Consider the following 22,070-nt stretch of genomic DNA (forward strand, 5'->3'; position numbering starts at 1 on the left):
TCCTTGTGGCCACATGAGTTTTCTCAGGTTGCCACTGTTGCCTCCCACATTCCAAAGACACTCAGGTTTGTAGGCTAATTGACTTCTGTAAATTGTCCTTGGCGTGTATCATATCATATCATATCATATATATACAGCGCTGAAACAGGCCTTTTCGGCCCACCAAGTCCACGCCGCCCAGCGATCCCCGTACATTAACACTATCCTACACCCACTAGGGACAATTTTTTTTTAACATTTTTTTTTTTACCCAGTCAATTAACCTACATACCTGTACGTCTTTGGAGTGTGGGAGGAAACCGAAGATCTCGGAGAAAACCCACGCAGGTCACGGGGAGAACGTACAAACTCTTTACAGTGCAGCACCCGTAGTCAGGATCGAACCTGAGTCTCCGGCGCTGCATTCGCTGTAAAGCAGCAACTCTACCGCTGCGTATGGGTGATCAGGGCAGGCTTGGTGGGCCGAAGAACCTGTTTCCATCTCTTAAAATAACCTATTGACAGAATCTGACTAATTTTTCTATGGATTTAAAACTCAAATACCAAAGCAGTAACTTATTATTCAATTTGTTGAAACAAAGAATTGCAGATGCTGGTTTACAAAAGAAGATAAAGAGTGTCAAAGTAGTTGGGACCCTTCTTCAGAATGATTGTGGAGGGAGGGGTGGTGAAAGCTGAAGGACAGGTGGGCCTTTATCAAACCTGGCAGTTAATAGGCAGACACAGGCGAGGAGAATTTTTTTGATAGGCAGCTGGTCGGACAAAGGCCAGAGATGAAAAGACAGAAGGTGTGAGGCAAAAGGATTGAAGAGTTGAGCAATCGTAAAGCTAGAGGAACAAATGTAGGTGGAAAGGGAGGGAAGAAATAAGTACTGGTCCAGGTGGGGCACCGGAGAGAGCAAGGGGTGGGTGGTGTTATATGCTGGGGAAGGGAGAGGGAGGGTTATGTAGTCACTTAAAATTGGAGAGTTCAATGTTCATATCATTGGGTTGTAAGCTGCTTTTAGGCGGTGTTGTTCCTCCAGTTTGCATACGGCCTCACTCTGGCAATAGACAAGGCCCAGGGCAGAAACAAGAGTATGGGAAGAGGAGTTAAAATGGATAGGATACGGAATGTCCTGTAGGCATTGTCGGATTGATCGCAAGTGTTCAGCAAAATGATCGCTGCGTGCATACATCAGGAAAGAGCATCGTTACTATTGCGGCCGGGAAAGACAACAGGTTTGGCAGTGACACGCCGACACTTGAGGTCGGGTGAACTGACGTGACATTTTATTTACAGTGGTAGGATAGTTCAGGACTACATGAGAGCGCTGTTCCTCGCCATCAGGACGCACGAGTGGTAGAGCTAGCGGTCTCGGGCTTCTCCTGGCAGCTCAGTCCTGGTCTCCAAAGGAGGAGGCGTGGCAATCTCCCTGTAGTCCACCCTTGTCTCAAGAGGAGGCGCCGGCGGTCTCAGGTTTATCCTGCCGGCTCAGCTTTGGGCTTGAACAGTCTCTGGGTTGTCCTGGTGGCTCAGTCATTACCACTGTGTGTGGGCGCAGTTCTTTGTTGTCCGTGGGCAGGAAGAGGCACTGGCATCTCAGGCTTGCCCCGGCCACTCAGTCATAGCCTCAGTAGAAGTGCTGGCTGTCAAGAACTTCTTCCCAGCAGTCCAGACTTGACCACACGGTGGCAATGGTCATCTTGGGGTTGTACCAGTGGCTCAGTCTTTCTGAATCCTGCGACAAGGAAACGCAGCTAGCAGGGAGGCACCCCACTTCCTCTCCCTCTCCTTCCTTTCTTTGTCCTCTTTTTTTCTCTCACCCTCTTCCTTCTTCCCTCAGGCTGGAATGCCTGGGTTTTATAAGGAGTAGGCTGATGAGGTCAGCTAATTGGACCCAGAGGTTACCACTGGTGCTGGGGATTGGCCTCTCCCGGGCTGTCTGCCAGCGACAGGGATCAGGGCGGCATCTGAGGTGGAAGGCACCGTCACACTACACACAAAATAGGATTCTAATACATACAAAGGGACTGACAAAACTTGAAAAGCAGCCCCACTCAGCAGAACTAAAGTGAAAAAATAGTGCCCATGGGGGTCAGTGAAGTTATTTTTGTAGATGAAATAGCAGAAATAATCTTCTCAACTAGAAGAACAAAGGCTGTTGTTCTGGCTATTTAACTGCCTGCTGGCCAATTACCTGACACTGCATTTGCCCAGGGGTGTAAAGCTGCAGCTGTGTGACCCGAGACCTCTCTAAGAATCGGAAGCAATAAACAATCTCAACATCTGACTCCGGCAGTTTCACAAGGTACGTGGGCACATCCTCAGTGGAAAAGCTGAATCAGCTGGCTCACAAGCTGCCAAATAACCAGAATAGCACAAATAACCTTCCTCCTGACAAACCACAGACTGATTAGCACGCTTGTGTTATTGATTTGAGAAGCATGTAGATCCAAATTATGCCATTAGCACATTGGACGTCCCAGAACAAAGTTATTTATTTTAATTTTATGTATAACAAACAAATGTTTTGATAAAAAGGAACTGCAGATGCTGGTTTATACCAAAGATATAATTTATACCAAATTATATGTTTATACCAACTCAGTAACTCAGCAGGTCAAGCAGCATCTCTGGAGAAAATGGGTAGGTAACATTTCGGGTCAGGACCCTTCTTCAGAATGATTGTAGTGAGGGACGGGGGGGGGGGGGGGGGGGACGGGACTGGAAAGCATCTGTACAACAGGTACTGCAACAACAACAAAAAAGTGCAGAATATGGTGTACAGCATTATAACTTTAAAGTTACAGAGAAAAAATCCAAGGTCTGCAATGAGCTAGGTTAGAAGTTTGAGATTACGCCCTAGTTTATGGGAGGACTGTTCAGTGGTCTGATAACAATGGGGAAGAAACTATTCCCGAATCTGGTATTACATGTTTTCAAGCTCGCATATCTTCTGCCTTATGGGAGAGGGGAGAAGAGGGAATAATATGGATGGAAAAGATCCTTGACTGTGTTGGCTCCATCCACAATTCTCTGCAGTTTCTTGTGGTCTTCCTCCAAACCAAGCTGTGATGTAAGCTGTGAAGGATGCTCTCTATGGCATATCTATAGACGTTGGGAAGAGTCATTGGAGATATGTCCAAATTCCTCAGTCTACAAAGAAAGCCTTTTGTCCCACGCTTCAATATGGTTGCTCCAGGATAAATTATTGATGACATTCACGCCTAGGACCTTGAAGCTCTCAATCATGACCATTTCGGTGCTATTCATGCTTCCGGAAGTCAATGACTAGCTTCTTCGCCTTGCTCATGTTAGGAGAAACTCACACCGTCATCTTTGGCATGTATTCCGTCATACACTTATTTATGATCTGTGACAATGGATACATATGCATTTAGGTTGGCTGCAGAGTCCTTGAATACGGACCAGTCCACCAACTCAAAGCAATCGTGAAGAATCTCATTTGTTTCCTCAGACCAGCACTGTATGACTTACTGCATCAGATCTTACACTCCAGTTTCTTCTTGTAAGCAGGGAGGAAATGCACAGCCAGGTAGTCACATTTTCCAAACTGCGTTGGGAGGGTGGAGCAATAGATATCTTTGATGTGTGCAGCAGTGGTTGAGGTTGTTGGCCTCTGGTGGGACCGGATGTGGGATAATAGTATTTTGGCACCACACTCGAGATTAGCCTATTGATGTTCTCAGTTATTATGAAGGCTATTGGTAGAAACAGAGCAAGCTGATCATCAGCACCAAGTGGAATGTAGACTGCGTTCAGGATAGCCGAAGTGAATACCAGCAGCAGGTAGTAGGGATGGCAATTCATGGCACATCTCGCCCATCACATTAAAATGTGGAAATACCTTTCCATGAAAAAGAAAGCAATGAGGGTTGCCCATGAAAACGACCAAAAGGATTTTGATGTACTATTAATCTAAACTCATTGCGTGCAATGCAATCTGCTCATAATGATTACCGGGTGCAACCAAGATTCACATCTCAGTAGACTATTCTCAGTGAAAGAATAAACTGATGATGAAATTCACCATTATAGTTGGCATGCTAGCACAACTTCTCAGGATCTACTGAGTGGCAGTGATCCCTGCCTTCTTGCATGCATCTGAGACATGAATTAGCTCCTGCACTATTTGGTAATTGATAAATTTTGTCATCATCTCCTACGCAAACATCCATGGAAATCAAGGCCCTAGTTGTGCTCAGTCAGCTTTGAAGGACAGGCCATGTGGCTCACACGCTTGACACCCGACTCCCGAGAAAAACTCTTGGCTTCATCACAGCGTGAGGGGGGACATGGAAAATTCTTGAGAGAAATTATGAATGTGACTTTGTAACATCTTCAGCTACTTGCCCAGACTCATGACTGATGATAATGGACAATGAGCACGATGGCATTGAGAACCTTAAATTTTTTCATCAGGTGCATGCAGAAGCCCAGCATAAATTAAGCCCACCATAAAACGCCCACCTGCCATACTTCCCACCATCTCATGCCATGAACCAGCACCTACCACATCTGCGGCAGAGAATACGAGCCCCATATTGGCTTCACTAGCCATCTCAGCTGGCAAAAATCTGGTGAAAGACTGGTTGCAGATCAGCAGAGACCACATTGATAAGTTGCATTTAATGTTGCACTTCAGTTCTTACGGAGTATTTGTCAGCTGTTTGTACCGTGGACAAAGACATGAAGATTGAGGATCTTGGGACAGTTAATCAAAGCAGCTTGAGGATAGTCAGTATTACAGTCGAGGAGGTGCTGAACTCCTAAGGCGTATGAAGGTAGATAAATCTCCAGGCTTGATCAGATATATGAGAGGATACTGTGGGAAGCTGGAAAATAAATTGCAGGTGAACTGGCAGAAATACACGAATCATCATTAGACATAGGTGAGGCCTGTGTCTCAGGGCCTGCGGGGTCCATCGCTGCTTGTGGTTTATATCAATATGGATGAGAATGTACATGGCATGATTTAGTAAGTTAGAAGATGACACTAAAGTGGGTGGTATTGTAGATAAGCGAAGATGGTTATTAAATATTACAGCAGGATTTTGATCAGTTGGGCAAGTGGACTGACGAATGGTTAATTGAGTTTAATGCAGATAAGTGCAAGGTGTGGCATTTTCGGAAGTCAAACCTGGGCAAGACCTTCACAGTGAATGGCTCTGGGAAGTGTAGAGCTGAAGGATCTAGGTATGCGGGTACATAGTTCCTTGAAAGTGGAGTCACCGGTAGATAGGGTGGTCAAGAAGGTTTGGTCTTCATCAGTCAAGGTATTGAATATAGTCTTTTACGCAGTCTTTTACCCAGAGTAGGGGAAATCAAGAACCTGAGGACATAGGTTTAAGATGAGAGGGGAAAGAGTTAATAGGAACTTAAGAGGCAACTTTTTTTTTTTTACACAGAGGGTGGGGGTAATATGGAACGAGCTGCCAGAGGAGGTAGTTGAGACATCATCCAAGACATTTGGACTGATATATGAATAGGAAGTTTAGAGAGCTATGAACCAAATGCAGGCAGAAGGGATGAGTGCAGATGGGGAATTTTGGTCGGTTTGGGCAAATGTCCATGACTTTATGATTCTATATCACTTGAAGGACTAGTATTGCTCCCTGGATGGTGAAAAGAGATAATAAGATGTTTTCTTGCATTTCCTGTGGTTGCTTGGAAAACGGCCTGAAAAAGGGAAGCGGTTCATAGAGCATAGGAATCATGAGAGAAGAGTCGCTTCAGAATGTTGAAAGGAGATTGCAAGGGAAGATACGTCCAGTGATGGAATTCACTGAATGTATTGAAATTACAAAGGATGATCCATTGAATTGGAAGCTGGTGGGTAGAAAGCGAGAGCCTGGTGAACTCCATTCTTGCTCGGTTCAGCATAGCGAGTGAAAGCAGAGGAGTGGATTATGCAGTCAAGGGTTCTGCAACTGGGTACGAATGGAAGCCGCTATTCAGAAAGAACTCAGCATGGAAAGAGCCAGATTTTTTTTTTTAGAGATACAGCCCTTCGGCCCACCGGGTCCGCGCCGCCCAGCGATCCCCGCATATTAACACTATCCTACACACACTAAGGACAATTTTTACATTTGCCCAGCCAATTAACCTACATACCTGTACGTCTTTGGAGTGCGGGAGGAAACCGAAGATCTCAGAGAAAACCCACGCACGTCACGGGGAGAACGTACAAACTCCGTACAGACAGCACGGGTGTACGGGTGATTGGTCGGCACGGACTCGGTGGGCCAAAGGGTCTGTTTCCACACTATCTCTGAAACACTGAAACTAAAGTGTTTCATACTGAAACTAAAACTTAAAAGAAACTAAAGGACATCACTGGGTAAGGTTTTCAGTTCTGGGGTCTTGTGAAGGTCATTATGATCAGTCCTTCTGACAAGTATGCTCCCAAAGTATTATTGGGGAGTTCCAGGATTCAGATACAGTGAAATGGCAATATATTTCAAGTTAGATTGGTGTGCAATTGGCAGGATCGTCTTCAGCTGGGGGTGTTTCATTGCATCCGTTTCATTTCTCCATCTCAGTGGTACAAATCAAGGGTTTAGAATATGCCTACACTGTATCCTGGGCAACATAACTGCAGAGCATTTTGTTAATAATCTACAATAAAGTGTGCCACTAGTGGAGGGAATGAAAGTTTGGCATTATATCTAGTTCAATCAAGTGGGTTAGTTTAAGATAAATGATGTTGTGCTTAATTTTTGTTGAAGCCACACTCATCCAGGCACAGTATTCCACCTTGCTTGACTTGCACCTTGTTTGTGGTGGGAAGTCTTTAGTGTGTCAGATGCCGTAGAAGACCCAGCCACTGACCTGCTACTGTGGCCCCAATATTCAGGTGACTTCACTATGGTTTTACATCACCTTCAGCTGAGCATGGTAGAAGAAAAGTCATAGATTGAATCACAAGCTCCAAGCTGCAGCAGTCTGCATGTTCTTCATCCTGCACTTCGTGTTCATGGGCTAATTCATTTACAAATATGTTCAATGCACTTCCAGTTGGAAATATACAAATGGCCAAGACAACATTTTGGATTCTTATTTTAGATTTTTTTTTTTTTAGAGATACAGCGCGAAAACAGGCCCTTCGGCTCACCGGGTCCGTGCCACCCAGCGATCCCGCACATTAACACTATCCTACACCCACTAGGGACAATTTTTACATTTGCCCAGCCAATTTACCTACATACCTGTACGTCTTTGGAGTGTGGGAGGAAACCGAAGATCTCGGAGAAAACCCACGCAGGTCACGGGGAGAAGGTACAAACTCCGTACAGACGGCGCCCGTAGTCAGGATCGAACAGGAGTCTCCGGCGCTGCATTCGCTGGAAGGCAGCAACTCTACCGCTGCGCCACCGTGCCGCCACCACTTCCAGTTGGAAATATACAAATGGCCAAGACAACATTTTGGATTCTTATTAAACCTCACCCAAAATGTGTGCATTACCAAGCCCAACCCCCCAGTTTAAAAAAAAAAGAAAACTGTACTATTCTATTAATGGCTATTCACAAATTAAAATGCTCACAAAATTTAAGTGGCTTCCCTTTCCTCTCAATGGGAACTGGAACTGATCTCCTCCGCATACACCTCAATATTTCTCCCTGAAAACCTGGCAGCTCTCTCCCATTTCCCTGTGCATTCTCCTCCATAGCAAAGATAATGTCTGTTGTTTCTGTCTGAATGGTAGTTTGCCTTCACACTTATTGTCCTCCCCTCAATGCTGTGGGGCAGACAACAGCAGGTGAAAGAAATTCACAATGTAACATCAGGTATCACTGTCTTCACCGGTTATGGCACCAAAATTGCACTATCACTGTTGTACAGCACAGGATACAACAATTGTGATTCTGTTTTACTGTGGCAGATTTAGAGTGGGCGGTACAGACAATCATTTAAACTATCAAACACTTAGCAAGTGAATTTCAATGTATTTGTTTCTAATTTTAATTCAAAAATGAACTCATATTCTCAGGCCAGTGATCAGCATCACTGATAATGTGCAAATTCAAAAGTAGGCATTAACATATCCATTACCCTCAGAAACCAAATTGCAGAGTACCGACCACTGCCAAGGGATTTTTTGCTTAAATAAGTGACAGAACATATGCAATGTTCTTTAGATTCTCCTGTTTGAATGGCTCTTTTAAAAATTATGGTTCATAGCTTATTATCTCCTTAGTAGACATCAAACTTATCCAAATGGACATGCAGTTAATACAGACATTTAAAAAAAAAGAACATTCACTCTCAGCTAAAAAAACATTAACTTTGGAATTGGCCATTTTCTTAGCAATTACGATTTTGCAGTAGCTAACTATCGCTACACAATTGGACTTCTGGGACATTGACTGCAGACACGACCTTGAATTCCTCCATGGTAGCTGGGGAATTAAGTCATTAAATAAATCTGGAATTTCATAAAAAAAGCAAGTCTCGATTACATTATCCAGTAAAGTACTAGATTTTTGCAAAATCCCATCTGGTTCACAACTGGGATTCATGGAAAGAAATCTGCCATGTTTATCCAGATCTTTTTGTGACCTCAGAACCACCTACAAAGTCAACATTTACTTGAAATGAGGCAATTAAAATTTAAAATAATAAGCACTGCCACTGTCAGCTAAACCATGCGAATGATCTGTGAAAAATCTATTTCCAAGAATCTGCAGGTCAATTAATTCAAATATAAATCATTCTCCAAAAACTTCAGTATGTTGCACGAAACACTGACACTTTGCCACAGTGTGATAATGGCGTTTCTATTAGAATTATAGAGCATGGGAACCAGCACTTAGGCCCAACTCGTCCTTGTCAACAAAGATGTCCCAGTAATAACACTAAACCCTGGCATATTTTAGATCACAAGTTGAAGAATAAAACTGCTGTAATTTGTGTACAAACCAGTTTGCAATGATTCATTATTTTGGAATGAGGAAGCAGAAAAAAAATCTTGGTTAAAAAATATCCAGGGTAAAAAAAGTAGTTTCCAAGAAACCTTCTGGCAGTAATCAGACACATCATTGTCTCTTAAGAACACAGTCCATCAATTTCACTGAGGGTGGCCATTGAAATTAACAATCGTTTCAATTGACTTGTACAATATTTTCATATTAAACAATGTGATGTACAGCTTTTAGTATTGTCATAACAAAAATAAACGCAGCTACTAATAAGACCCTTATTTGTGAAAGTCCGGCGGCAGAAATAACTGCTATAGCGAGTCTGAAACTGTGTGTCCCCAACCCCCTTTTGATAACATGAGGCTTGTTGGGAACGCAATTATCGCGTTATAGCACGATTCAACAAAACATCCAAACAGTTAGGAAATGTTGTCCTCGGGATCATTTTATGAGAGTACCCTGGCCAATGTAAAAATATGCATTACAGGAAGAATATTCTCTTCTTACAGAACCATTTGCCAATGGATAGCACCACTGATCCTGTACAAATCAATAGACAATAAGTGCAGGACTAGGCCATTTGGTCCTTCGAGCCAGCACCACCATTCAATGTGATCATGGCTGATTCACAATCAGTACCCCGTTCCTGCCTTCTCCCCGTACCCCTGAAGGTCCCTGAATGGATGTGAGGCAAGAGACGTCGTTCATGCCCACGTGCGCAACTACTTCTGGCTGTTCACCTTCCCTCTTGAGGATGTTGTGAAGTCAGTCCATGACATCTTTAACCCTGGCACCAGAGAGGCAACAGACCATCCTCGAACCTCGCCTGCCACCACAGAATCTCTTGTCCGCACCTCAGACAATGGAGTCACCCACCACTATGGCTCTGCCCGACGTCGGTCTCACCGGTCGAGTCTCATCATTGGTATTGGAGCCACCAACTTGCCCGCCATTCGGACTAGAAGCATCTTCTGCCCCGACAGCTCCCAAGATGGCGTACCTGTTTTCATTCGGCACAGCCACCGGGGTCTCCTGCACTCCACTTGTACCGCCCTTTCTCACAGTCAACCACCTTTGCTCTTCCTGTATCCGTGGCGTGACAACCTCACTGTAGGTCCTGTCCAGGAAACTCTCGTCTTCCTGGATGGCTCTGAGGCCAACCAACTACTTCTCCAGTTGCCCAACATGTTCACTCAGGAGCTGCACCTGGACACAATTCCTGCAGGTGTAGTTCCCAGAAGTTCCAGCAGTGTCCCTGCCTTCCCACATCCTGCAGGAAACACACTGCACCAACATGCCTGCCATTTCTTCAGCGTCAAAAATCACAAGTCAAAGTTCAAACAAGCGTAGCCTCCTTGCCTAGCCAAAGACTCTCAAGCCAAAGACTCACACTTTACCTCCCAAGACTCTCAAGCCAAAGACTCACACTTTACCTCCCAAGACTGCTTTGCTACAGCTGCACTTATTTTTATCTGCTACCTAATCAACTACTTTAGGGCTGATTAGTAAATTGATTAGTAAATTACCTGAACCTGAGTCTTGGTGCTCTTTTTAAACTGCCTCTACCTGTGAGTCACCGTTTTCTGTGACAAACTTTACAGACAATTAACTCTTTACTCCATTTTTAAACTGCCTGCTACTCTGTGCTCCATGCAAGTATAATACTAGAACCTGGGTCTTGGCACTCTTTTTAAACTGCCTCTACCTGCGAGTCACCTTCTTTTGTGACAAACTTTACAGCCAATTAACTCTTTACTCTTTACAGCCAATTAACTCTTTACTCATCCAAAATGAGTATGCATAATATGAAAGATGCAAAGGGTGCAAAAAATATTAAAGGGAACAAGTTAATGTCAATCTGTTTTGTTGTATCAGTGTATCAGTGTTATAATGTGTTACATCTGGGAGTTTACATTTGAGGTTTCTTATTTGGAAAGTTTCTGATACGGTCTACCATCACAATTTAAAAATTATTCTTGTGTCAGGAAATGAGGGAAAATTAAACTGATACGTCCAGATCCAACTAAATTTATATTTGAAGCAATGAACGTTTCGAGATCTCTGTATGGTAGCAATTTCTCAAATTCAATGGCTCCTGCATTGCAGGAGCAGTTGCCATTAAATGGTATTTCTCATTTTAATGGAATGCATCCTGCAAGACAATAATTAACAATTTTTTTAAAGATCTTAGAGAAAATGTATCTGTGAAATCACCAGCTACAAATTACAATCTGCAATCTTTTTGTGCACTGTCTATAACTTACCTGCCACCCTTTCTCACAGTGCTTCTTTTCAATACCAGACTTGACCATCTCAAAGTCAGAGCCAGTCCAGTTCCAAACATTACGTCGACTGTCCACTCTTTTATCCCCCTCAGACAAGGGACCTGTACGCCGATGATCATCCAAGAAATTTCTAACCGGATTCTGGTCGACATTTCCTTCCTGAAAAAAAAGGCAGGTTACTCACCAGAGATAGAGTACATCATATCACACTGTCAAGGAGTGTTGAAAGAAGGTCTGCATCCAGTAGTGTACTGCAGTGGGACCTTTTTGGGGTTTTTTTCCATCTAATTCTATCCAAGTAACATCTTATTCCCTTGTCCACTCACTCCTCACACACTTACTGTATTTCTCTCCATTCCAGATGTCCCATCCAGAAAAAAAAGGAGATGGAAACGAGTGGCAGCAGCATGAGGGGAAACACATAAGGGGTAGTATGGGAAGCAACCATAAGACACCAGTGTGGCGCGTCGAGAGAGGCATATATAAGGACAAGGTTTTGGGCGCGAAGTCATTCCAGCAGACTCGACCCGTCTGATAACCGTGTAATAAACCATAACGCCCCCAAAATACCCGGCTCCTTGCCTTTATTTATGTAGTACCGGACCGCCCCCCTGGACTGGTCCATTCCCGTGCCGAGGGGTCGGTAGTGGTATGGCCCGACCCTTGGGAGCCGCCACACCAGGAACATTTGTGGATGTGGAAGACTGGTTGAGAATGTTTTGGGGAGATAGCCCACCTCGCCAGTTAGAACAATTGCTAGGCCCGTGGGTTTGTTTCCTATATCTAGTGTATTGGGATCAATGCGTTCCCAAACCCGATGCAAGGAAGTGAACCGGCTCCTTCCTTCAATACCCAGTCCTCATTAAGGAATATTGGCTGATTGCTAAGGAAAGACAGCAGCTGGTTCTCAACAAGATGCTGGTTCTTAGCAAATTTGCCGATGATACAAAGCTAGGTGGCAGTGTGAACTGTGAGGAAGATGCTATGAGGTTGCAGGGTGACTTGAACAGGTTGTGCGAGTGGGCGGATGCATGGCAGATGCAGTTTAATGTGGATAAGTGTGAGGTTATCCACTTTGGTGGTAAGAATAGGAAGGCAGATTATTATTTGAATGGTGTCAAGTTAGGAAAAGGGGACGTACAACGTGATCTGGGTGTCTTAGTGCATCAGTCACTGAAAGGAAGCATGCAGGTACAGCAGGCAGTGAAGAAAGCCAATGGAATGTTGGCATTCATAACAAGAGGAGATGAGTATAGGAGCAAAGAGGTCCTTCTGCAGTTGTACAGGGCCTTAGTGAGACCGCACCTGGAGTACTGTGTGCAGTTTTGGTCTCCAAATTTGAGGAAGGATATTCTTGCTATTGAGGGCGTGCAGCGTAGGTTTACTAGGTTAATTCCCGGAATGGCGGGACTGTCCTATGTTGAAAGACTGGAGCGACTAGGTTTGTATACACTGGAATTTAGAAGGATGAGAGGGGATCTTATCGAAACGTATAAGATTATTAAGGGGTTGGACATGTTAGAGGCAGGAAACATGTTCCCAATGTTGGGGGAGTCCAGAACCAGGGGCCACAGTTTAAGAATAAGGGGTAGGCCATTTAGAACTGAGATGAGGAAAAACCTTTTTAGTCAGAGAGTTGTGAATCTGTGGAATTCTCTGCCTCAGGGGGCAGTGGAGGCCAATTCTCTGAATACATTCAAGAGAGAGCTAGGTAGAGCTCTTAAGGATAGCGGAGTCAGGGGGTATGGGGAGAAAGCAGGAACGGGGTACTGATTGAGAATGATCAGCCATGATCACATTGAATGGCGGTGCTGGCTCGAAGGGCCGAATGGCCTACTCCTGCACCTATTGTCTATTGTCTAAGAGCCACAAGGCAACACCAATATTTGCAGATTAACGTTTTTAAGTATATAATAATACGCGAATGTATTTTGGTTTCGTCTCAAATCCTCATTAACTCCACGCACCCCACCTGAATCTTCTGTGACGCACATACACCAAGGGCAATTTCTAATAGTCAATTAACTACCACTCAGCACAATGCTGGCAAGTGGGAGAAAATTGCAGCACCTGGAAGAAACCCATGCAGTCAGAGGGGGCACGTGCGCAGTCCACACATCCATGGTTAGGATCAGGCCTGGCCTTCTGAAGCTACAAGGTCGCTTTCCTTACATTGAATAAGCACTATTCTTCAAACTAACATACCAATAGATGACCGAGTGGACGTCTTTAAGCTTATGAAAGGTTACGACTGGATAAGCAGAGAAGTCATTTTCCCTTTTTGAGAGACCAGATTAATCTATATTGTCACCAACAAATCTCACAGGAACTCAGAAAATTTCCAGATGTGGGTATGGATCTTCCAACCCTCCGGATACTGATTGACGTAACTAGTAGAAAAGCATTCATGGAGAAGATAAATACAGTAAATGAGGAATAGAAGGATATGTTGAAAGGATAGAGCGATGGAGCCTCACGTGATGCATAAATCATGCTGATGTGCTGTAAATATTCTGTAAACAAAATTTTATCCTGCAAGTCATCTCATATCACATTCACCTAACTTGTTTGCTGCTTGAAAATTCAAGGGAAATATCTTTAGAAAACTTAACCAACACATTTAAAAGCTGCAACAAGTCAACATTTTCCAATAATTAACCTAAAGTCGAGTACCCTAAAGTCCCATTGGAAGATTCCGGTGTGCTGGGAAGTCACCAGGTCAGTGAGGTACAGAGGCCAATTAGCTCCTGCCAAGTCACAATTCACTATCCAGTTTATGTTGAGGGAGATGAAATTCACAAGCACATTTAGATTTAACACCCTCAGCTCGATCGAAGTATAATCTGAGCTGGTGAAAAAAGATAATCTATCCATGCTTCTTTGTGAAGTTAACTACCAGCAAACACCAATTGTTGCACACATGTACATACAGCACGGTACTTTCAAGTTCTATAGTTGAATAGGCTGCCATCAATCACCTTTGAACTATGCATATGAATAGGAGCTGCTTCCTGGATTTGACCACCTCTTGACTACTGTGGAGAAAGAAAGAGATGCAAAAGGGCAACATCATAAAAGCCTCACAAATTCTTACCTGGTGACTCCTTTCATATTCGGCTATTTTCTCCATTTCTTCATTCATCTTTTCTATGTTTAGTTTTCTCCTTTCCTCCCACTCCTAGTTTTAGAAGCAAATATCATATCATATATCATATCATATATATACAGCCGGAAACGGGCCTTTTCGGCCCTCCAAGTCTGTGCCGCCCAGCGATCCCCGTACATTAACACTATCCTACACCCACTAGGGACAATTTTTACATTTACCCAGCCAATTAACCTACATACCTGTACGTCTTTGGAGTGTGGGAGGAAACCGAAGATCTCGGAGATAACCCACGCAGGTCACGGGGAGGACGTACAAACTCCTTACAGTGCAGCACCCGTAGTCAGGATCGAACCTGAGTCTCCGGCGCTGCATTCGCTGTAAAGCAGCAACTCTACCGCTGCGCTACCGTGCCGCCCAATACAGGGCACGTTATGTATATATCTTCTATCGTTATAAGGGCTAAGGTAGCATGGTAGTTGCATTATTGGACAAGCTGCCAAAGACCTGGACAACTGATCCAGAGACCAGAGGTTTCTCCATTTTTAATATGGATCATAAAGAATCCTCAGGCAAGGGGAAAGATGGCAGTGGCTGCTTTATGCTCAACACTTTGTGGTGCATGAAATTAGGGTCTTGGCTAAATTCTGCAACCAGAAAGTATGTTCATCCACCATACATCTGCAGCTGAATCTCTGCAAACCTCAGAGAAAGTAAAGTTGTTTATGAGCTATGAACAAAGCCAACTGTCCCGAATTAGCCCATTGTCTTCCACATAACAAATGATATAGGGAAAAAAAATTCACATGGGAGTGGTAAAGAAACCCCTTATAATAACTTGGGTCAGCGAATAAAGAAGTGTGCTTTTGCTCTCGTCAACATGGTTTCTCCCCTGTTGTCATAGATGGATCTCCCACTCATGTCTTCTCTCGTGCCCCCTTCCCCCAGACACTCATGTCTTGTCCAGGTCTCGTGCCCCCTTCCCCCAGACATAGAAAATAGGTGCAGGAGTAGGCCATTCGGCCCTTCGAGTCTGCACTGCCATTCAATATGATCATGGCTGATCATCCAGCTCAGTAACCTGTACCTGCCTTCTCTCCATACCCCCTGATCCCTTTAGCCACAAGGGCCACATCTAACTCCCTCTTAAATATAGCCAATGAACTGGCCTCAACTACCTTCTGTGGCAGAGAATTCCACAGACTCACCACTCTCTGTGTGAAGAAATGTTTTCTCATCTCGGTCCTAAAAGACCCCCCTTATCCTTAAGCTGTGACCCCTAGTTCTGGACTTCCCCAACATCGGGAAGAATCTTCCCGCATCTAGCCTCTCCAACCCCTTAAGAATTTTATATAATACATTTTATATGTTTCTATAAGATCCACAGAACAAGGATATAGTTCCCCTGGTCCTCATCTTTTACCCCAGCCTTCCACCATCTTCAAAATGATCCCAACACCAGTCAATTCTTCCCATCCCCAACCCTTTCAATTTTCCGCAAAGACCATTCCTCAACGTCTTGGTTTACTCATCGCTTCCTACCCATACCACCCATTCCCCAGAAACTTTCCCCTGCAATCACGGGAGATGCAGCACCTGTATCTATCTCCTGCCTCACATCCATTCAGGGACCTTAGCAGCCCTTCCAGGTGAGACAAAGGTTCATATGGTGCTCCCGATGTGGCCTCCCTTGTATCGGCAAGAACAAGTGCAGATTAGGCATCCATTTTGATGAACACGCACTCTGTCCGCCAAGGCCTGCTTGATCTCACAGTTGCTAACCATTTTAATTCCCCTTCCCATTTTCATATTGACCTTTCTGTCCTGGGTTTCCTCCATTACCAGAGTGAGGCCACATGCAAACTGGAGGAAAGCATCTCATATTCTGTTTGGGTAGCTTGCAATCCAACAGTATCAACAAGGAATTCTCCAATTTTAGGTAACTAACCTACAAGCAGTTCCCCCTCCCCATCCCCCATTCCTTTTCCCCCTCTCTTCCCTTTGCAATACCTGGACCACACCCATTTCTCCCTTTCCCCTTCCACCTATATTCCTTCCTCTGGCTTCACATTTCATGCCTCTTCTATCCATATCTCTTGATATCAAATTTTGCTCTTCATCTCTGGTCTTTGTCCAACCGTCTGCCAATTGAAACCCTCATCACTTGTCAGGCTTTATCCTGTCCCCACCCAGCTTTCTCACCCCCAACAACAATCAGTCTGAAGGGTCCTGGCCCAACTGTCACCCATCCAAGTACCCCAGAGATGCTGCTTGATCTGCTCAATTACTCCTGCACTCTGTTTTTGTAAACCAGGATCTGCAGTTCTTTATGCATAAAGAAATAAAAATTATAGCCTTTGAGAAAGGTGTTGTAATTAACAGGGAGATTTTAATCTACGTGGAGACTGGAACAATCAGATGTGCAACGGTTTCTTAATGAGTCCATAAAATGGTTCAGGGATAGTTCCTTAGAACAGCAATTTTGTCTGCTATCAACCAGAACATAGGCTATACTCGACCAGGTATCACGCGACAAGATGGGATTAATTAATGACCCAATCATGAAAGCACCCAGAAATGAGTATGATTGAATTTTGAGGGAGAGGAGAAGCGGTCGAAGACTTGACTTTTAAATGCACTATGGGGACATGAAAGCAGAATTAACCAAAAGGAATGCTCAAGGGATTATCAATCATAATACACTGGCAGACATTTTCAGATTACACAGAATAGATACATTTCAATAGGCAAAAAAAAAAAATCCAAAGGGGAGGTCATGGTTAATTTAAGACTTTAAAGAATATTAATCTTAGAGAATGCATATCATTATGCAAAGTCAGAAGATTGGACAGAATATTCAAACAGCAATGAATGTCGAAAAGATTATTCAGGAGAAAATATGAGGAAATAAATCTAGTCAGAAACGTAAGAATTTGTATAGATATGTAAAAAGGAAAATTGGTCCTGTACAATGTCTGACCGATGAACTAGTAATGAAAAGCAAAAAGATGGTATGTACATTATGGCGTCGGAAACGTGGTGATTCTTTATGTACTGCCTCTGTTTTTTTTACACTGCAATCATAGACTTATTGTCACATGTCCCAGATAAAACAATGAAATTCTTATTTGCAGCAGCACAACAGAATATGTAAACATAGTACACTGTAAACAAAATAATAAATGAGAGAAAAAAGTTCCGTGTGTATACATATACTCACAAATACATATATATATATATATTATTTATATATAGATCATATCATATAAACACGCACACATACGTACACACAAAAATCAAGCAATAAATACAATGTTGTTCTATGTCTATGTTGTTCAGAGCCTATTTGACATTGTTGTGTTTAACAGCCGAATGGCTGTTGGGAAGAAGTTGTTCGTGAACCTGGACGTGACAGTTTTCAGGCTCTTGTATCTTCTTCCCGATGGCAGGAGTGAAATGAGTGTGTGGCCAGGGTGGTGTGGATCTCTGATTATGCTAACTGCCTTTTTGAGGCAGTGGCTCCGGTAAATCCCTTCGATGGTGTGGAGGTCAGAGCCAGCGATGGGCTGGGTAGTGTTCACACCTTTTAGCAGTTTTCTTCCCTCCTGGGCATTCAAGTTGCTGAACCAGGCCGTGATGCAACCAGTCAATATGCTCTCTACTGTACACCTGTGGAAGTTCAAGAGAATCCTCTCTGACATACCAAATATCTGTAATCTTCTCAGGAAGAAGAGACGTTGATGTGCTTTCTTTATAATTGCATCAGTGTGCTGGGTCCAGGAAGGATCTTCAGAAATATGCCCAGAAATGTGAAGTTTTTGACTTTGTCCACCATTGATATAAACAGGATTGTGGGTCCTCATCCTTCCTCTTCCAAAGTCCACAATCAGTTCATTGGTCTTACTCACGTTGAGAGCCAGATTGTTGTGCTGGCACCATTTGGTCAACCGATCGATCTCTTGTACTTATTTATGATTGTGCTTACATATGATTTTACTGGACTGTACACAAAACAAGGATTCCACTCTATCTAGGTATATGTGACAATAAAATATCTACAGTACTAAATTAAACATGCACTTTGCAGCAATCATCACTACAGTGGACAACAAAGAAATTGCACTGAATTAGAAATTGGAAGAGGGTGGGAGGGAATTGCAATCACCAAGGAAGTGGCTGATAGCAATTGCTAGAAATGCTTTTTGGAAATCTTAGCACCTCCACAAGTTCCTCTTCATCCAAAAACAGGTCGAACACTGATTTTCCAGTAACTAATGGTCCCCCTGTCCTGTCTCTCATCAATGGCATGGATATACAGTTTACCAAGGAGTACAAATACCTTGGAGTGTACCTGGCCAGTAAACTGCACTGGACCAGGAACGCTAAGGCCCTGTACAAGAAGGGACAGAGCCGGCTGTACTTTATGAGAAGGCTCCACTTATTCAACATCTGCAGTAAGAGGCTGCAGATGTTCTAACAATCGGTGGTTGCCAGTGCAATCTTCTTCGCTGCTGTGTGCTAGGGCAGCAGGGCGAAGACGGCGGACACTAACAGGATTAACAAACTCACCAGGAAAGCCGGTTCTGTCCTGGGGGGAAGTTGGATTCATGGGGGGTGGTTTTGGAAGGGAGGATGCTCCTCAAACTGCAGAGCATCTTGGACAATACAGCTCACCCCCTCCATGACACACTGGTCAACCTGAGGAGTACCTTCAGCAACAGACTAGTTCCACCAAGATGCAGTACAGAACGCCACAGGAAATCCTTCTTCCCTGTGGCTATCAAACTGTACAACTCCTCCCCCTTCTGTCGTGGGATAGACTGACTCCCCCCCCCTCCCCCTCCCCAATATTTGCACATCCCCAATCCTTTCCACTCATCACTTTAATTTCATGTTCCATGTATCTTGTGTTTTATGACTGTTGGCAGATCAATTTCCCTCCTGGGATAAATAAAGTTCTATCATATCGTATCGTAATCCGGAGAAAAATTAGAGCTCCGTTGAAATTCCCAGAGCGGCCACAGATGGCACTGTGAGAGGAGCACTCCTTCCGGTCGTGTCCTCCCACCGCAAAAGAATCAACAATGCTCTCAATCTCTCCCAACTGTTTTGCAAAGACAATACAGTAAACCCTCATTTTAACGAACCCTTATAACAGATATTGGATATAGCAGACGGACCCAAAGAAAGCTCAGTGCCCAGGGGCTAAACGTGAGCTGCAACAGCCGTGGCACCACAACCTGGACTTTGCAGGTCAGGAGTGGGGTCGGAAGCCGGGGCTCAACAGCCGGGGTACCGTGAGTGCCGGGGATGGGTTGCCAGGTCATTCCATTCACGTTCAGTTCACATTTCATATTTGTTCTATTTTAGTTTCCAGCACTCCATGGTGGTTTAGACACACAGGAAGGTTGTCATTAGCGGGCCAGGGGGATATTGTCGTTTCATTGTCACCTGACTACTGTTGGTCCAGAAATCGGATAATCCAGGAAGGCTCAGGAACCAAGGGTGCCGGAAAATCGGTGTTCAACCTGCATACGTTACTCTTCAAAGAACTCCCCCGAACATTAGTCAAACTTACGGCTGTCGTCCCTAGAATTTGTTGGATGTCAGCCAAGCGTCTATTGAAACAATCAAAGTGTGGTTTTAATTTTTCCAAATTTCCAAGATTTTGATATTGGTTCCATAAGACTGGAAAGTAGCAAAGGTAACTTCTTTATTCATACCAGGATCATAATCATAATAGTACTTTATTAGCCAAGTATGTTTTGCAACAAACGAGGTATTTGATTGGCCATACAGTCATACCATTAAAGAGCAACAAGGCACCCAAATACATTTTTAACATGAACATCCACCCCAGCGACTCCCCCATATTCCGTGCGGCACGGTGGCGTAGCGGTAGAGTTGCTACCTTACAGCGAATGCAGCGCCGGAGACTCAGGTTCGATCCTGACTACGGATGCTGTCTGTACGGACTTTGTATGTTCTCCCCGTGACATGCGTGGGTTTTCTCCGAGATCATCGGTTTCCTCCCACACTCCAAAGACGTACAGGTTTGTAGGTTAATTGGCTGGGCAAATGTAAAAATTGTCCCTAGTGGGTGTAGGATAGTGTTAATATGCGGCGATCGCTGGGCGGCGCGGACCCGGTGGGCCGAAGGGCCTGTTTCTGCGCTGTATCTCTAAATCTAAAAAAATTCCTCACTGTGATGGAAGGCAAAAAAAAGTTCAATCTCCTTCTCTTCTTTGTTCTCCCGCGGTAGGGGCACTCAAACCTTCCGTTGTCGGGGCAATCTTGGCTCCCACAACCGGCGGTGGAGCCCTCCGCATCGGGGCGATCAAGGACTCCCGAGTCGGGGCTGATCGAACCTCCTGCAGCTTGGAGCTTCCCGACATCAGGCTCCACACGAGACTGCGAGCTCCTCAATATTGAAATCCGCAGGCCACGGTTGGAACGTCGATCCCAGGCAGGCTCCGATGGTAAGTCCAAGGCCCCTCAGTGGGGTTCAAAGTCAGTCTCGAGCAAGGCCGCCAGCTCCATGATGTTTGGCCGCAGAGTGACCGGAGATACGATCGAGGAAAAAAAAATCGCATCTCTGGCAAGGTAAGAGGTTGAAAAAAGGTTTCCCCCGACACCCCCCCCCCCCCCCCCATATAAAACAAACTAGAGAAGGCGGAGGTCGGCGGCAGCGGCAGTGGTAGCCCCGGGGAGGCAATGGAAGTCAGTGGCAGCGGTGGTGGTAGCCCCGGGTACCGAGGTAGCCTCCGTAACTCCCTGGTCCACTCATCCCTTCCTACCCAAACCACCCCCTCCCTAGGCACCTTCCCCTGCAACCGCAGGAGATGCAGCACCTGTCCCCATACCTCCTCCCTCAACTCCATCCAAGGACCGAAACAGTCTTTCCAGGTGAGACAGAGGTTCACCTGCACCTCCTCCAACCTCATCTATTGTATCCGCTGTTCCAGATGTCAACTTCTCTACATCAGCGAGACCAAATGCAGGCTCGGCGATCGTTTCGCTCAACACCTTCGCTCAGTCCGCGTCAACCAACCTGATCTCCCAGTGGCTGAGCACTTCAACTCCCCCTCCCACTCCCAGTCTGACCTTTCTGTCATGGGTCTCCTCCAGTGCCATAGTGAGGCCCACTGGAAATTGGAGGAACAGTACCTCATATTTCGCTTGGGCAGCTTGCAGCCCAGCGGTATGAACATTGACTTCTCTAACTTTAGATAGTTCCTCTGTCCCTCTCTTCCCCTCCCCAGTCCCAGTTCTCCCACTGTCTTCCTGTCTCCACCTATATCCTTTCTTTGTCCCCCCCCCGACATCAGTCTGAAGAAGGGGCTCGACCCGAAACATCACCCATTCCTTCTCTCCAAGATGCTGCCTAACCTGCTGAGTTACTCCAGCATTTTGTGATACCAGAGAACACGAAAACATACTCTTTAACATGTACTTAAAATAAAACAGAAGAAAGGGCAGACAGACTGTTGGTGAGGCAGTCATTACCGGCGCCACCTGGTGGTCATCCTTGCTTTTAATCAAAAAGAAAAGGAAGGCACAAGTAGGAAATTACAGGCTTTCATTTGCCTTTCATTTGTCAAAAGCAAGATATTAGACAGTAATGTCAAAGATATTATAGCAGGGCACTTGGAAAAATGCAAGCCAATCAGGAAATTCAACCTGGTTTTATCACAGGAATTGTGCTTAAACAATTTATTGGAAATTGATGGAGGAGTAATAAGTGCTATGGATAAAA

At 44.6% G+C, this 22,070-nt stretch overlaps 1 protein-coding gene across 6 annotated transcripts in view; it reads right to left on the bottom strand.

Annotated features, from left to right (window-relative positions):
• The window catches only part of LOC144597168 (uncharacterized), a 140,131-nt gene that overhangs the window by 69,272 nt on the left and 48,789 nt on the right, over positions 1–22,070 (bottom strand). For all 6 annotated transcript variants that reach the window (XR_013547706.1, XM_078406146.1, XM_078406141.1 and 3 more), the window contains 2 exons: positions 14,303–14,386; positions 11,188–11,367 (listed from right to left, as the gene is read on the bottom strand). Coding sequence is in view for 5 of the 6 variants with exons in the window: in XM_078406146.1 (XP_078262272.1) it covers positions 11,188–11,367; positions 14,303–14,386 (264 nt within the window). In the remaining variant the exon portion in view is untranslated. The remainder of the gene's footprint in view (positions 1–11,187; positions 11,368–14,302; positions 14,387–22,070) is intronic.

The sequence above is a fragment of the Rhinoraja longicauda genome, chromosome 10, assembly GCF_053455715.1.
Source record: "Rhinoraja longicauda isolate Sanriku21f chromosome 10, sRhiLon1.1, whole genome shotgun sequence".
In the NCBI taxonomy this organism is placed as follows: Eukaryota; Metazoa; Chordata; class Chondrichthyes; order Rajiformes; family Arhynchobatidae; genus Rhinoraja; species Rhinoraja longicauda.